Source organism: Aphelocoma coerulescens, chromosome 2 (genome assembly GCF_041296385.1).
Source record: "Aphelocoma coerulescens isolate FSJ_1873_10779 chromosome 2, UR_Acoe_1.0, whole genome shotgun sequence".
Taxonomy (NCBI): Eukaryota; Metazoa; Chordata; class Aves; order Passeriformes; family Corvidae; genus Aphelocoma; species Aphelocoma coerulescens.
This window is the reverse complement of record NC_091015.1, coordinates 139152888-139171086: the sequence shown is the minus strand read 5'-3', so window position 1 is coordinate 139171086 and position 18199 is coordinate 139152888. Positions and strand designations below refer to the sequence as shown.

General features: G+C 40.2%; 1 protein-coding gene across 1 annotated transcript; it reads right to left on the bottom strand.

Moving 5' to 3' along the window:
- Positions 1-807: 807 nt before the first annotated feature.
- CHMP4C (charged multivesicular body protein 4C) lies at positions 808-18071 on the bottom strand. The gene is made up of 5 exons (XM_069005010.1): positions 17745-18071; positions 10471-10648; positions 9136-9250; positions 6468-6576; positions 808-4293 (listed from the first exon to the last, which is right to left on the bottom strand). The coding sequence occupies exons 1-5, from the start codon at positions 17938-17940 to the stop codon at positions 4229-4231; spliced, it is 663 nt and encodes a 220-aa protein (XP_068861111.1). The 5' UTR covers positions 17941-18071; the 3' UTR covers positions 808-4228.
- Positions 18072-18199: the final 128 nt, after the last annotated feature.

Genomic DNA, 18199 nt, shown 5'->3' with positions numbered 1-18199 from the left:
CATCCTGGTAATAAAACAAACCACTTAAACTGTGATCAAAGTCACATCAACCAGCTATATTTTTCCTACAATATACACCTGACTGAACAGTGCTATGAAGGTGGGTCTTTCCACAGTCTCTGCAATGGGGATGTGAGAAAATGTGACAGCTACATGAGATTATACTACTTGTAATTCTTACAATGTTCAAGCTAATCCCTGGTGCTAAATAATTTTTGAGACTAAAGTTTCCTCCGTATGTTTCTAAAAAAAAAATGACATAATTAAAATAATATAAACACTATATCATGAAAGACTGTGAGATTTTCTAAGTATTTCCCCCACACACTCATCCACCACCCACAGCTGCAGACACAGCCAGCAGTGCTCGTACCACAGCAGTTCCCTGGCATTTTGTGACAAAACCCTTAGGATTTACAAAGAGGAAATGAGAAGCTGTCCAAGCAATTGAAACCCTTCCACACCAGATAATGAATGGTGGTCCTAAATCGCTGCTCCAGCATTTCATACATACATGCAAATATATGTGTGTGTACATAAAAGGTGAGACACTGTACACACAGACTTTAAAGAGATTCTAGTAAGATGAATGAACAAATGCATTTTGTATTTGTCTCACTTCTTCCTTGCCTATCATATTTTTTTCTTTTTCATTTTTAAAAGACCTGATCGTTCTTCCTTTCAAATGCGGCCTGGAAAGTGAAAAACACATATTTGTGAAACAATGATGAGATCTTTGGGTCAGAGGGGAGGAGAGGCAGGTATTTTGGATCTATTAAAATAGAATAATTTCTTGCAGCACAATGGTTAAGTGTGAAGGAATGCAGCCCAAACACCACAGCTTACACTGGGGTGGGGTTTTTTATTGGTTGTTTTTTTAAACCAAATCAACTTCAAAGAATTCTTGAATTCTAACTTGCTGCTGAAAGATTAATACATCAAAAATATGTTTTTCAAAATATTCTCACATCTTTTAAAAGAGCACTATATCCTAATGACAGTGTAAGGAGGGTACTTACAATTTTGCCTGATAGGAAAAGAAATTTAATAAAATCATATAACACAAACATGACACTAAAATATTTATTTACAGTGTGTATATATATACATATATGATTTTTTTTTACTTTTTGTTAATATATGTTTCTCTTTTTAAAGTAATCCAGGTTAAAAATGTCTAAGCCTGTTAGGAGAAAAAAAAACCAATCTCAGAATAAATAAGCAACAAGAAAGGAAGTCAGTTATAGTACACCATCTGCTGCCACAGTCCTGTAAAATATGTTCCAGTTAATAGGGTACATTGACAATAACACGTTGACACGATTCACTTTCGACTGCTTACACACTAAACAAATACCATCTTGGCATGAAGAGAGACATATGTTCAAAAAAGAAAGAGCCATTTGTCCCACTGTTATCTGAATTTACACAGGAAAGAGCCACTCCCTCAGCTGAATTAAGAATTAAATCCCTACAACCCCATTGCCTTTGAAGAAAACTGGTGTCCCAAAAAAAAAATGGCAACAAACACTCCAGTTATGGAAGTCCATGGTGTCTTTTGGTTTCTGTCATTACATCACTATAGTGCTTCTGAGTACAACTTCACCAACCACACGTCCTGGCCTGTGAACTGGTACATGACTGTCCTTCAGGATCACCAGCCACTATACACAAGCTTTCAGAACAGCTCACCTGAATATCCAGCTTCATTTCTTCATCTTCCAAAAATTTTGGTTTTAAAGTGCTTGGTCTGAGATTAATAAGCTGAAGACACCCAAAGTTTCTTTAGGATCAACACCTGGCCAAAACATTGCTGAAGGCCAGCAGTCAAACACTGGTTTGCAAAGGAGATCTTCTATAGGTTTTCCTTCTCTCTTCTGAGGGGTGTTCACAAGGAAAGTTCTTACACAAAAACAGCAGGCCCATATTTTCCAAAGCAGACTGCAAGTCACTTTAGTTTCAAAATGGAAGCTTAGACACCTATTAGGTTGTAGAGCACTTCAAATATGCCAAGTGCTACATAAGAGCCAAACATGGTTAAACTACTAATTTGACCAAGTACAGAGGCTAGAAGCCAGCTTTTCCAAGCTAACTATGGCACTATGTTGGCAAAGAAATGCTATTTAGAAATGCCAGAAGTGTCCACAAGCACACTGCCAGCGTTGCACGGTCACGCAACCAGTGTGTACTAACACATTCTGTACCCGAATCAGAGACCTGCATGAACTGCACACCTGGAACATAAGATTCAAGCCAGAAAGTTTAGCAAACAGATTCAAAATAACTTAGAATATTTGCTATTTTACTAAATATTCCTGCTTTCAGCTAGCATCTCATGCTGAATTTCAGCAAGCATTAAAACCAAGTAGCATTTTGTTAGTATTTGGTTTCCTACTCCTTGAGAGTTCAAAATGTATTTTTAAATTTAAGGCAGTTCTTTCTTTCTTTCTTTTTTCTATTTTGTATTTAAAACAAAAATTAAATAATTCCAGACTTTTTCTACTCTCAACAAAAAGGGAAAATTTTCTTGATACCTCCAAATTTTAGCACAGAATTAACACACCTAGTTTTTTTTCCAGTAAGAAAATTATCCTAAGTAAAGTAGCAAGGCTCGATTCACCTCTCATACAGATACAAACCAAAACCAATTCCTCCACAGAGAATGAAAGTTCTGAAAAAGTCAATCTCTCCACAGGGGATATACATTTTAGGTTTCATGCATGGGGCTCAACTTGAAAGGTTCTGAGCAGGCCACATCTAGAAACACATACTTGCTGATGCTTGACCTAAAATCCACTAAGCTGAAGGCTATTGTAGGCTGTTGAAGCTGAACACACAGCAAATCACAGGCTAAAGCCTGCAGGAGAAGGGGCCAGTCTTCTGTTGCTGAAGATCCACAGAAACGAAGTTTAGCATTATTCCCCAGGTGGTTCGGTCATCATTAAATTTAAATTCATTTGAAAACAAGAAACCTGGATCAAGGACTCTGCTTCCTACACTCCTAGGAACTCCACAGTGTTTTACTATCTCCTTGTGATTGACAGCAGGCTACTAGCATAGAGCTTAAGACTTATTAAATAAATTTCGTTAGTACAAAGCAGCCTGTTTAATTTTTGGCTTGTATCTGAACAGCGATTTCTCCATACATGTAGTAGTTTAGCACTCAAGAGTGGCATTTTTTCCTTAGGCTAAAATGCTGTCAGTTGGACAGTAACACACCAACTTTACAAGTAACCCAGAATCGGCTTTTAACCAGGGTTTAAAAAGGCACTGCAAATGCACCACACTGGTATTATTTCTACTCACAAACTGAGTAAGAGAAAAGAACCAAAGCTCAGAAATTAAAACTATTTTGAAATGGTATAATTAAAAATGTGTTGCTAATTTCCTTTGAGGATGAGTATTATCATACAAAGTAAAGACGCACCCTAAAAAGACAAGATAGAGGAGAACAAAGGAAGGTCAAAATCTCTTCTGAATTTTTGACAGGGTTAATGAAAATGAGTACTGTTTGTCAGGAATCTGTAAGAACTTAGACATTTCACTTTCCTTTATCACTGTAATTCTGTAACCAAGTCAGAACTAGTCCAAAATAAAATTCAAGTTGACCTACAGAAGTCCATGGGACATTTTGGCCAGTTAAATCAAATAACATATCCCACTTCAAAAACCCTACAGTAGAGTTTCTTCTAGGACACCATAAGTTGTTCTAGGCAGACTGTTCGAATCTTCATGCCCAAATGAATATTTATTAGCTCTTGTACTCAAAGAACTTGCAAGTCAGGACATGTATTAAGCTGTTTTGCTAATATTAAATAGTCTGAACCAAATAACCCTCTAGTTATAGGACCCTGATGACTTCCTTAACTTTCTCATTTCAAAAATTAATCCAGCTTTGAGCACAAGTGAGGCACACAGGTTTTACAAACCAACAGATATTGTAAGATAGTACCTAATAAAAACTGATACTAATAATAAAACAAATCTCTTGGTGAGGCTGAAAAAAAAATTAATGCCTGAAGGTTTAGGCAACTACTTAATTCTTTTGTTTGCTGGTTTTTAAACTAGTTTTTGTAATATGGCAGTAACACTAGTCTTAGCAAGATTTGCCATAAAAAAACCCATCCTGTATGAAATAAAACCACACTAAATGAGTGTTTTTATAAAACAGCATTACAGCTCTTTACATCTGCAATATAATGTTTGGTGTTATAAAAAGACCATGCTCTTATGAAGCCCAGGCAGCCAGCTTCTTCATTTCATCTTCATCCTCTGCTCTCTTCCTGGTCGATGCTGCAGATAAAGAGACAATAACCATCAACTAATGTCACAGTCAGAACCATTCTATCTGTTAGCATGAGGGCTTGCATAGTCTTCAGTTTGATGATCTCAGACCAATTTACTGAGTAGCAAGCTGAACATGGGTAATGCAGGAATGAAGCTCGTAAGAGATGTGACTATTTTGCCCCATCATTATTTCCCACAGAACCCTAAAGTTCACAAGATAGGTCTGACGCAATTCCTACTGAAAGACTCACACAGAAAAAACATTTGATATCTAAGAGTTTTCACAGCCGGAAAGGGGCCACAAGAATGCTGTCAGTTCTCACACCACCATGTAAATGGGCAAAAGTGACCTACCCTGGCCAGCTGCACATCCCGCTACCTTTCCAAACAGTGCTGAGAGGTTCTGTACATGCAAGTGCAGTCTCTGAATGAACTCACGCCATTTTAATGGGTGGTGTCATTTATTAAAATGGAGAAAGAAGTTCCTGAACTTGCTTTGCTCAGGTGATGCCAGTTAACTGCTGCGTTCACAGCAGCAGCAATTCCCAGCTCTGTATCAGGTCCCACACACACTTTGTCCCTTTGTACGCAAATCTCCTCACACTCATCATCTGCCTTCACTGCACGAAAACCTCACCCAAACTTCTTCATTTGCTGACCGGCAAACTAGACACCCAACAGCCCGGGCTGAACCTCAGGCTGCCTCCTCTGTCTGTGGGCTGTGCACATCAGGACTGGCATCTCTCCAAACACCAGTGGAACACCCACGTGTGCACCTCTACAGCGGCCAGCCGGCCCCCCCCGGAGGCAGCTGCAGGGCCAGGAGCCGCCGTCCTGAGGGGACTGCAACTACCACCTTCAGGGACTAAAGGTGGGAGAAGTACATGGAGACCACAGATTCAGTCCCTATTCTGCAAGTGTCACTGGTTCACTGTGTGACTGGGGAAGGTCACTATGCCTTGCTCCATTGCAGTTTCCTCATCTTCAAAATCAGGAGGGCAACATGCATCTCCAATACGAAGCATTATATCGAACTGTTCTGACTTTGCTGTTGCTGTGTAACAGTAAGCAGCAAGTTTCAGAAAACATAAGCCAGTTTCTCAGCGCCTTGAACTATATAATTGTAACCAGCTCATCTTGCCTGAAGCAGCCATACAGATGGATGAAATAGAAAATTAAAATAGTGATAAACACATGGAGGTGGTCTGGGTTTAATAAAAATGTCAACTGGCACAGCTGGATCTGGAAGACAATGTATGAACAAATCCTAAATGGCCAGACTGAATTTTCACTAAATCCCTTTTTTTTTTCACTAGCTGTTCTGCAATTGACTTCAGTAGATGAGGCCACAGTCTCAGTCTGAACATTTTAAACTGCTTCTCAGGATTTAAGTGCCATCTGCCAAAACACATATAACAGTATTTGTGTCAAGCTGGTCTAGGTAACCTGTTCTGCAGCAGAAACCATAAACAACCTGTGTCACGTGTGCTGTCCTTACCATCAAGTATTTATATTCTTTTACTAATGTCAGTACACAGCAAGTCTTTCAACTGACGGCAGAAAGTGTAATAGAAGTTAACTGCCTCAAGCTTAATTCAAAATGAACAGGGCAGAACTACAGAAAAATAAAACTACAGCTTAATACCAGGAATAAGCCTGTTCAGTAGAAAGACAGCAAAGGAATGAAAATATGTCTTTAAATAGGTACTTCCTGCTGCCTCCTTCATTTTTAATTAAAATACCAGTGGAAAATATCAAACCACTACCCTGCAAAGCTGGATCTTTATGACCTAAACATTTTGAATCTAGGTCAGACTCTAATTGAAAGAGGCTAAGGATTTAATTGCCAAAAACAACAAAAAAAAAAAGGCAAAAAGGATCATTCCTTAATTATCTTACTACATTTCAGTAGAAGATTCATCAGTATATATGCAAGGTCAAGTTCCACAAGTTTGTCTCTGCAAATCTACAGAGAATTTGGTCCTAAAGGCTTTCATAGAGCAAAATGGAATTCTACTCTGCTTTTTCTGTTAAGCAGATACAAAAATAGGAAAAGGAATTTATAACATTTTAAAAGTTAAAAAAGAGCTAAATGGAGATCTGAAACCCTGTCTTCCTCTCCCCTCTCTCACAGCATGGCTTAATCATGAGAAATGTAAAATGGCAAGCAGGCATTTTACCAGGGCGAGAAGGCAGCGATGTGGACGGAACACTTGGCAACCTGACATCTCTCATTCCTTTGTTCAGTTCTTCTTGCTCCAGTTCTTCTAATTCTGCCATCAGCTCATCCTGAATTCAAGGGAAACATTATTTACAAATATAGACAGTGATCACACACAAGGACACATTTAACCACCATGAAGCAAAGTACTACTGAAAAAACAGTTTACACCTGAAAGGATGTATCAGGAAACAGCATATTAAAAGTGTAATTTTTACTAAGTATGGACAATAACAGTAAATCTTAATTGAACATTGAAAATAAGACAGTGGAAGTTAGAAACAGGAATAAAATTAGAAACAAAACTAACAGCAGTACAATACACGTCAAAAAGGCAAATATGGGAGTAAAAAGCCTCTCTGCTGTCCTCAGGTTTGTTCCAAATCTAGAGCCTGTACTTTTCAATGGATTCTAACTTTAATGTGCCATTTCTCCCATTTTAAAAGGCAAACACCTTCCACTGGTTATAAGGCAGAGACTGTCATTAAACATTATGCTTCAGCATAATTTATCACACAAATCCAGGATTATATGTGATTTCAAAGCAGCACTGGAATCAAAACTGTCCTCCTGGGTCCTGCTATCCACTCTTGAAGCACACAGCACTCGTGGGCTTTTAGATGCAGAGGCTGATGTGGACAGATGATCTAATCCACTCATACAATGCTAAAAATAAAAAGGCTGTACACTTTTTAAAAAATCAAGGAACTATTCCTTGGCTGAAGTTTCCCAAAGAAAGGAAGCCAAATGTTGCATATTTGTAGAGAAATGGGCCTTTCCCACATAGGTAAAAAGGTTTTAAAGAAACAATGGGCAAAAACAACTGGAGAGGGCTGGGGGAAGCGTCAGAAAAGTAGTAAAGTAGGAACTACTAGGTATTGAAATGGGCTTTGCCTACACATTTATACTTTGTTTATCACCAGTGTAGAAGTTAAAATCATAGGTGCATAGCCACCACAGAACTTGATACCTAGATTTACTTTCTCATGGTTTTATAATTTAAGGCAAACATGCACTGTCCCAACCCAGGGAGAAAGAACCCTTATATTTCTGTGCCTGTCCGGGGCAGGAGAAATCACATGCTTCCATGGTCTCCTTACACCCATGGCACACATGTGAAGAAAAAATACATCCAAGAGCATGGAAAAAACATCCTTCAAAAAAAAAAAAAATCATCCTTCTACACAAACCACCTTATATCCCAGCAATTAGGTCATTGATTCTAGCACTCTTAAGCTGCAGTAGCCTGCAAACCAGGTTTCCCAGTTACTACCCAAGTACCGTCAGTATTAGGCACCTATGCAAATGCCCCAAGCGACAGTGGCTTATTTCCCAAACAGGAACAATGCACATTAGTTTCCACTAGTATCTCTTAGGAACTTCCAGGTCAATCTACAACATGCTTACTAAGCCTAGACTCCAAAAAAGTTAAGCACTGATGAAAAGTAAGACACTGTACAGCTGTTTGGGATGGACAGTATGTTTTTCAATTGTTTGAAGCTCAGGCCAAATCCCATTCCTTGTGCCAGTAATGACTAAATGTTTCTTGGAAAGTCCATTTACATTCAAAGTAGAAATACAGGAAAGCAGGTAATGGGAACAAAATACAAAGAATCATTCTTCCTTTCAATGAATTAGAACTGCTGAATGGAACTTCCTCTACCTCCCAATCAAGCAAATATGTGCGATACAGCATTTATATTTTTCTTTGTTGTCCATTTGGGCACATAGGAACCAATTAGTTGGGAATAGAGTGAATGGTTTGAGTATTCAGGCCATTCTTCAAATGATCCTTAGTTCTTGGTCATTTTGAAACAAAATTGAAAAACAAAACCAAACTGGTTGTGATACTGAGCTTGATACCCATCTCTGCATTCCACAGATTACAAGAATTTGAGTATCCTTGACCTTTGAGTCCTCAGCCATGACTGGATCAGAAATAAATAATATCCTGCTTAGATATACAAAATCAAACCTGGGGGCACTGGATGAAAACTACTGCAACAAATTTTGAGAAGGTCCTAAATGCCTTGTGGGGATTTCAAAAGAAAAGAGCTCTAGAATGACACCTTATTACCTCCAACAGGTATTACTTTTACCAAATGGATCTGCTTCTGGGGTCTGGGCAACAGGGAAAGGACCTGCATCTCCAAGCACCACAAATAACCTTAAAAAATGGTCCAAATATTCAGAATTATGAACAGCAGCCTGTCCATGACACAGGGACATGCACTTAGTCAAATGGATGTCTATTTGGAGCAATAAAAAATTATATGTTTCAGTGTCCACTTGGAGCAGTACAAATTACATGTTTTAGTGACCTCCTTCTTCCGTGGCTCAAATGAGAAAAATAACTACAGGAGTGTAGTAAAAAATGCTTTTCTTAAAATGTATACAGAAATAAAAATAATTTTTATATTTTTACATATATAGATTTCTATTTAGTACATTATGTATTTTATATATTAATAGTTTTATTTAATTTTTGTATTTATATTAAAATTATACAATTGTCCTAGATAGGGTAAGCTGGAACCAAGGAATTTAACATCCAGACTTTTTGAGAGACAAACCACTGCACAGCAAAATAACTATGGAGTTAAAACTTACAGGCCTGAAGTACTAACCTCGTCAAACTCATCACCAAAGGTGGCTCGGTTTGAGATAGCATCTGAAATTTCCTGGGCAACATCTTGCTGTTCAGTGATATCTTGCATCAAATCATCAATTTTGTTCAAATCCCTGGCAAGGTGACATGGAAACATTTTTTTAAAGATGTATCATTCAAATCCTACAGAACAGACTCACCTGAACAGACCCTAATTTATTTTTATGCCCATGACTCTGTAAACAGCAGAATTCACAGGGAATAATTTTCCTCACCTACACCCAGTCCAGCTACTTCCACATTGGGATTATAACAAAAGTCAAACTGCAGCAGAGTGTCTCTCCCTCTCTGTGCTCCTCATACCTCTATCAGACAGTCACAGCCCATGGGCAGATCCCCAAGGTCAGCATCTTTACAGGGCTTTCGGTACTCAGGGGTTTATAAGAAAGATGGGGATAAACATTTACATGGCTTGTTGTGAAGGACAGAGGGTAATAGCTTTAAACTAAAAGAGGGGCAATTTAGTTTTGATACAAGGAAGAAGTTTTTTACAATGAGGTTGGTGAAGCATCAGCACAGTTTGCCCAGAAATGGTGGATGCCCCACCACCAGAAACATCCAAGGTCAGATTGGATGTACTCTGAGCAACCTGATCTAGTTGAAGATATTCCTATTCACTGCAGGGTGTTTGGACAAGATTATCTCTAAAAGTCCCTTTGAACCCAAACTATTTTATGATTGTATAGATCTTTTTTGATGTTAAGCTTTCACCAGAACTGGGGGGAACTTAACAGAATTGTACCCCATTTAAAGGTTTCCCCTTATTGTTAACTTTATTATTGTTTCAGTTCCTGTTTACTTCTCCCAGAACAACCCTTGTGATTTAACTCTGTTTGTTCAGGCAGAAAAACACCCCTTGAAACAATATAGGACATATGACAAAAAAGAAGGTAATTCTTTTTTATGGGGGGGCAGTGGGAGGACGGGGTGTCAGGTCTAATTAGTACTTTGAATCTCACAGTCCAGCTTATGGATTCTGAGGAAAAGAGTCCACCTAGTTTCTATGGCTAGATTTTCTTCTAGGCAAACCAGGGACAGAGGCCACTCTTCACTGCCAAGACAGGCTTAAGAAAACATATCTCACTAGTTAAGTGACCTTCCTTCTAGATTTATTGTTAGGAAAATATATTTTTCTGCCAAATAAAACACTACAGCACCAACAGCATTCCTGACATTGGATGCCCAAACCAAAAATGAAGTCAAAACTATCTAACTTGATACAACAGTCTGTAGTGATAGAGTAATTTGAAAGTGGTTAGTAAGTTCAACTTGGAAGCTACTAGAAAACACTTACATATTTTCATGTACTTTTTTCATAGCTTGTGCAGCATAACCCATATTCTTGAGCACTTCTGTGTTGGTGTGGGAATTTTCCAATGCCTCTCTCTGGAACTCAATGGTCGAAAGTGTCCCATCAATTTGATTCAACTGTTTCTCATATCTCTTTTTTCTCTTCAGAGCTTGTAATGCAGCTGGAATAGGAAGAGGCAAAGTGCACTGTGTATTTTCATAGCAAATGCAAGGACAAGTAGTTCAGCACCAAGCTGACCTGCAGAACTTATAATTCTCACCCTCCTACCTTACTAGGGAGACAAACTTTGACCACACCAGATCAGCAGACTGTTAATCACCAACATGCTGTTCCATGAACATGCTGGGAAGCCTCTTTTAGATTAACTCCTTTTAGTGCCACAAGGAAAAGCAGCTTCTTCCTCCACTGTGGGAGATCTTGAACTCCATCCTGTGCACAGAGGCAAAGCAGGGAAGATGGGAAGGAAAAAGAAAACCATCAGAGAGTAGTCAGAAAGCAGGAAACAGAAGAAAGAAGAAAAGAAGAAGCTGCAAGATGTAAGTAAAACCTAAGGAAGACAGTGTATGAAGATCTGTCATGATAACCACAATTCCACCAATGGTGCTTTCTAAACTTTGTCTCAGCAGCAGTAACTGCGAAGTGCAATGGAGAGACCAAATGGCCCAGCCAGACAGAAGGGTTAGATCAGGGCAGGATTTTAATTTCTCCAGCTTTTAGCTCATCTATTTCTTACAATCACTTAGGAATGTGATCTTTAAACCTTAGAATTTGAAAACATAAAGAACTTTGTAGACACGGGCACAGTGAAATCCAGCTACACTCCATTATCTTTGTCAATTGTCAAGATTAGTCTTTTATATTCACTGAGATATGGCCAGCGTACTTTGCCCAGAGTAAATCATTACCAGAATAAATGCACGTGTCAAGCAGGAGGAGAAAAGGACTTTCTCTTGGCCACAGGGTGTGGAAACACACACAATTTTGCCACAAGCATTTCCTGATGACAGTCCTTTCCAAACTACACATGTGCCAGGTGAAAAAAAAAAACACCAAATGAAACCAAGAGACTGAGTTAACTCATTGTTTGGTTTCTTTCAATGCTATTAACACCCCCATCCCTTCCCTTGTCTCCTACATATAATTTTTTAAAGAGATTCAGAGCTTGCAAGCCCCAGCAGCCCTGCAGCCCCCCAAACTCAACCAACAGGAGCAGCTACTGGTGCCATTTTGTTCAAATAATTGCCCATGTGCAATAACACTGAACCTTGACACTGGGGTACACAAATTTTCAAATTAAATTAGGATCCCCCCAAGGAGGGCACGTAGATTTATGGTGTGTAACAACACACTAGAAAAATTAATGTTTTCTTGACAAATGCTTGAATCAACAATTAATGATCAAAATTGCTCATCATGAGCTGCACAAGGAGAGGCATTCACACAGGCTTAGATGCCTTCCACCACTGGCAGTAAAATATTTCAGGACAGCAAACCACAATCCCAACAGATTAATCAGGGTATTCAAATCCAAGAATTTCCCAGGTTTTGGGGGATGGTTCAAAGATCATGCACATTCTGAAGAAGATGCACGAACACCAGATAATGTCATGCACACAGCAAATGTAAGCATTGTAAAATTCTCACTGGCAGTTCTAAAATATATAATTTTGATCTACTCCCAAACAATCTTTACCTACTTATTATTTTCCTACTTATTTATGCTTCTTATTGGTAGAGTTAGGACACCAGCCACTTCCTTTCTTAGCTGCCATTGGATCAAATTTGATCCTGGATTCCTAGGTTAGGAAGCTAGAGATTCCAGACAAATATAACAGTCTGAAACAGTGCATAACACCAGCTGTGCCAGAGAGGACTCCGAGGCCCTGTGGACTGAGGAGCACTAACAAGCTGATGCAGAAAGGCTTCAGCTGGAGCAAGAGTCTACCATGGGGCAGTCTTTCTAGTCAGTGTTATTCAGAAATAGGACTCTGCAATGGTGCTGTTACTATTAGCTGCTCACAGGGAAAATTAATTTCCTCAGTTACACACAGAGCAGCTGTTTTCAAAATCCTGAAGATCATTTAATTAAACCACACCCAAATCAAGAAAACACAGGAGAAGCTAAACTCTCTATAACTTCACCTATTCATAAACAGCTTAACTATTGTGGTGCAACATATTATCTTCCTTCTCTTTAGTTTTACCCATGACTAGCAGAACTTCATAGAAAATTAATTCATACTCCTTCCTTATCAACTAAAGCATTATAAATTCTCACACCACACTCTACGATTTTCCTGATTTGTATTAAATTAATGCCCTTTATTGCAGAGTATTTTGCTATAGTAGCTCCTATAGCTATGAGAATTTCCTTGTTATTAGAAATCTATTTTTCTGTGTTTCACAGAGTATCAAGAACTTTTGGTGCTTTTCTACTGCATATTACAAGCATTTTAAAATTTTTGTGCAACTCTTACAGGATTGAAATGCTTCTGCTTTATAATGCTCCCACATTCTAATTACCAAACGGGAGAAGAACATTATCTATTAAAATATAATGAAATTGAGCAGAAAACACAAACTCACTTCACTGATGGTCTAAGAATGGCACTGAAAAATGGTGTTCCCCATTCCAAAGATTTCTAAGTAGGAAGACAGACTGGGGAAGATGAGTCTGAGCAGAGGTAAAGTCTGAGGAAGCAAGAGTAACTAACCCCAATTCATTCAGGAAGAGGTGGAGGGCTTCTCCATGAAAAAACAAACAAAAGCAGTCTCATACACTTTTTCTGCTGTTCTCCAAAGAAGCCAATTCAGCTCCTGAATTTTATAATGTTCAGCAGTTGGCTGGGCTTTAGCACATTTCCTCTACTCCCAAGTCCAGTAAGCAGGATACAGCTCATAGATTAGGAACCACTGCTTTTAATATGAGTTTTTATTTTATAGTCAAGGTGTCTGGAACAACAGAAGACTATGATGTCAGTTTAAGTTTGCATATTAATGAACTACTTTTATTAGCATACAGAAGGGCACTTTTCCATTGTAACTACAATGCTGACACTTTATTAAGGAAGCAGAAATGGCCAGCTGGGCAATTGGAATCCTGGCCACACTGAATATGCAGATTTCAAAAGGACAAACAGAAGTAATGACAGGAAGAGTTGTGGCACCCTTCTCATGGTTCCATGACAGATCAGATTGAAAAGAAACAGTGCAGTCATACCACCTTTACCTGTCAAGCCCACCACCAACACCCATCAATACAGAAAGTATCAATAATCTCATCTTCTGAAGCAGAAATAAAAAGATTGTCTAATAATCCTTGTAATTCCCATGAGGAAACTGGTGAAGTAGGGAAAGAGTATTTCTTCAGAAAATATAACACCACTGTGAAAATACCAGATCTCATTCTTGGATACAGTTCACAAACCTCCACCTCAGGCCTGCAAGGGATTGATGGACTGCAGATTCTGATCTCCCTCACTCCAGGGACAACTGAAGACAATGCTGCTGAGGCCACAAAAATCATAGGACCCTAATTAGGCTCATTATCAACATTCATACTGCATAAAGCCTTGTGGAGGAAGCCATATGCAGTTACAACTGAGGAGCTAAATCAAGAACAACAATGAGCTGGACCAGTTACAAGCATTCCAGTTCATGGTAAGACACTTGAAATATGATCACAAAAGTCAGAGAACAATCACTGTAACTCACAGAGCAGAGACACACTAAGGGCTTTCCTTTATGTCCCTGCCAGAAACCCTCACTCCCAACCTGTCCCACAGCCTGCCGTAGACATGACTGTCCTATCCCTCGTAACACACAACTACCACATCGTTGTTTGGCTTCAACAGCCTGCTGGTTACACCTAACTCATTGAAAAGGAATGCTACACGGCTACTTAAGCCCTGCCCAACTGTAACACACAATGTCTTTAGCAGCATCTACTTGTGAAACCCTCCCTGTTATTCCAACTTTCTTCATAGGTTTTGTCCTCAGTAATACTATGTGGTTCTTTATGGTTAAGATTTAATCCTATTCTGGATGACTTATCTTAACTTTATTCCTTTTATTAAGTTTTTTTTTATTTTTTTAGGATCTGTGAAAGACACCAGGGTGAAACAACACAAATTCACGTATATGTTATTTTCAAAATTACAGGCCTGCTTCAGAAAACACATTTCCTTTTAAACAAAGTTCTCAATAATTCAGTATCACTTCCTGTTCTTTAAATTTTCCTCTACATCCTTCAAAATAATGGAGAAGAAAGGCCAATTTGTAGATGGAGTTGGCAGCCATGCACTGGCTGAAACTGATACCCCCTAAAAGTACAGCAAGAGATAGAAAAAAGAAAGATATTAGAAGTCAGAGCTAACTGTGAAAAAAATATTGCTTCTCATGACATAACCTCTGCAGGAGGAACTTCAGCAAACAAGAAAACCTGAAGTGGTCTAGCTACAATCAGATATTAATGGGGAATGCTGGAAATGTATCAGCTCAAAAGTATAGCTAATTTCAGATTACGTACAGGAACTGCAGAGAGACTTCATAAAGGAAAAGCCAGGAGTATTTCAGCGATGTTTCACATCGATCACATAGCTGACGCATCACAGCTTTTAATTCAAGTTAAGCCCAATGACGTCCCATGAAACACATTCAAGAGTCATATGAAGTCATGAGAAATTGCTGGTGCTTGAATCTGCTCCCTCTTGTGTTGGTGTGACTGACTCAGACTCATGCACCTAAAAAATCACGTGTGATCATGCTAATTTGGTGCATTTTCTATCCCTATATACATCTTGCTCCAGTTGCAGACAGCCCCATTTTAGTTTCCATAGGCTTCTACATAGATTCAATTAAGAAAAAAAAAAACCAAAACATTAAAAATTACCAGTGATGTCCCTCTGAAACATTCACTTCAACAAGGCAATGGAGATTTAAAACCTTTATCCTCTTGTTTGTGTGTATGTTTACATAATGTTACAATAGATGCCGGTTCACACAGATTTTCTCTGAGCTATACAGTACTGTACACCAGCTAATATGCTGTCATATGTAAATCAACAGTAATTAAACTGTAAAGCAATTGACATATCAAATTAAGACATATTATTGGGGATTTAAGTTCACTGACTATCCTGCTAAATTTAAGCACTTTGGCACAGCAAGGTTATATTTTAAAAATACGTAGTTTATATTGTTTCTCCTCTGGCTGTACTTAGACTATCCCATTTTGGTTTAAGAACCATTTTTGGCATGAATAAACTGCCACACTGCACTTTTTGCCCTACTCTTGCCCCTTTACTGTCCTTAACTGTTGGTCCCTTAGCAAATGACAAAATAAAAGGCAGTTATTTTTAACCACAATCAGCTCAACAATCCAGTTTGCAATATGACTCCATGAACAATATCATAGATAAAAAGCTAGGGCAATTGCATATTGAGTACTGCAGTGGAAACAACAATCTGGGAGAAAAGCTTCACATATCAAATGCTGCATGCCTGAAGCAAAAAGCCAACACACACCTAAAACCACCATCAACCAGCTGAGTTAAAGGAGAGGCAGATCCACCTTTTCCCAACAAGTTCTCATTCCTGTTTGTGCACCACCTTCTCCTTCGCAGGTGCACGAGCACTCATGCAGCAGGTCAACTGGATAAGTGGAACTTAAACTATCCTGGGTAAAAAAAATAACCCAGACAAAGAAAACCACAATATTTTACAACATCCATCTTTCTGAAACACACCCTTCAGGGAGCTCTGCTAAGGGAAAGGAAGGGAGCAGCACAAGGGCAGGAGCGAGGCAGGAAATGCTTCTTCTCTCTGCAAATGTGCCAGTTTATAGACCAGGTTTGGAATGAAATTCCAGAACAGCGTGTCTGGATTTAAGCAGGAATTGCTACAGTCACAGGAACCAGCCTATTTTCTTGCACCAGCCCTTCAGCTCAGGCTTTTGCACAATGAATTCAGCCCCAGGAGCAACCTGGTCACTTTGTCCCATAGCAAATGAGCTTCCAGCTGGATCACCTTCCTGAACTAGCTCACTGTGACAGCACCGAGGTGCCAGTATCTCGACAAGGGACCAAGAGACACTCCAGCTGAAGCCAGGGGAGTAGAAAAGGCAGGACTGGGACAACACTGACAGCTCCCATGCTCTCGAGCAGCTGGCTCAGTTGTGCTGCTGAATTGACTTTACTCCCCCTGACCATGCCTTCAAATCTGTCCCATCTTGACCCATGATTTTAAATCCATTCTAACTAAAAGTTAGTTTAGTTAAACTGCCTTTTGCTAATAATTATTAAATGCTAAAGTATTACAAATACATTAGAGGGCTAACCAAAATACCTCTAACACACAGCTCCTCACAAGTTTGAAGTTACATGGCATTATTTTCTAAATTATTGAGTAACAGAAAGAGCAGGCAAAAGACCTACTTTTTTGTTACATCACAAATCTTTAATTCAAAATGTTCTTCTTCTGTTTTGAAGCATTTAAATTAAAATACAGCTTGGAGTAGACAAATAGGCCTCCACGTGACTTTAGGAAGTAATTAACTTGTTTCTCAGAGGTCTGTATATCCCCAAGACACTGACTACCATAATTTGCCTCCCAGGAACGACAACATCAGTATAGACAGGAGCCAGACCTTCTGACCCCTTAGCATCCTCTCCTTCGTAGCTAACAGTGTCCCAGACCAGTCACTAATGCTCTAAGCTATCATTCTTTTTTTGGTTGCACATATACTTCTTACGTGATTTGGACGAATCATTGCATCACTTTGTTCCTCGGTTGTCAGCAGTGGGGATAATGTGCATTTATTCATGAATATGCAGGAGATCCTCACATCCCTCATCCCCTTTTCCACCCACCCAGCCAATGCTGAGCCCCTAAACAGCGATTCCCTCCCCTCGTTGAGCAGCAGTACTTTGCCCTCTGTGTATACAGCCAATACCTGCATCAACTATGGTGCAAAGCACGAACAGAAGAATCACACAGGAAACCACAGACACTAAATTTTGTGAGAAATAACAAATTCCCATCCCGCTATATGAATCCACAGTTCATTAAACACTAACAGATGCCAAAGACCCAAAACCACCATCCCGCCTCGCGTGTGGTGACACTTGCTCGGAGCCCACAGCCGAATCACACTGCACACCTGCGGAGCCAGGTGAGCCGGCCCAGCCACAGCCCCGGCGAGACCCGAGTCCCTCCAGCCCCGGGATTTAGTCTCGCGGGGCCCAGCCCTCACTCACCTCGCTTGTTCTTGGTGCCGTGCTGCCGGGCTACCGCCAGCTCCCGCTCGATCCGCGTCTCCAGGTACTCCTGCTTCTTGCTGAGCATCTCTTCCGTCTCTCGCAGCCGGGCCAGCGCCTCCTGCGGCGAGGGACCCCCGCGGCCCTTGGAGGCAGCCGAGCCGCCCCCCTTGAAGAACTTGGAGATCTTGCTCATGGCGGCGATCCCGGCTCGGCACTCGCCGACGGAAAGGTCTGACCAGCCCGGTCCTCAGAAACCTCCCCGCCCGGCACACGCCGTGACAGCACTTCCTGAGCCCATGGGCGGCGGCGGCACCGCACCTGGCGGCGGGGCGGGCCCGGGGGCGGCTCCGGGCTGGCCGAGCTGGGCAGAGCGGCGGGAGGAGCCGGCGAGCTCCGCAGGGCAGCCGCAGAGTCCCGGGCCGGGCCGGCGCTGCCTAGGCGGCTGCCGAGTT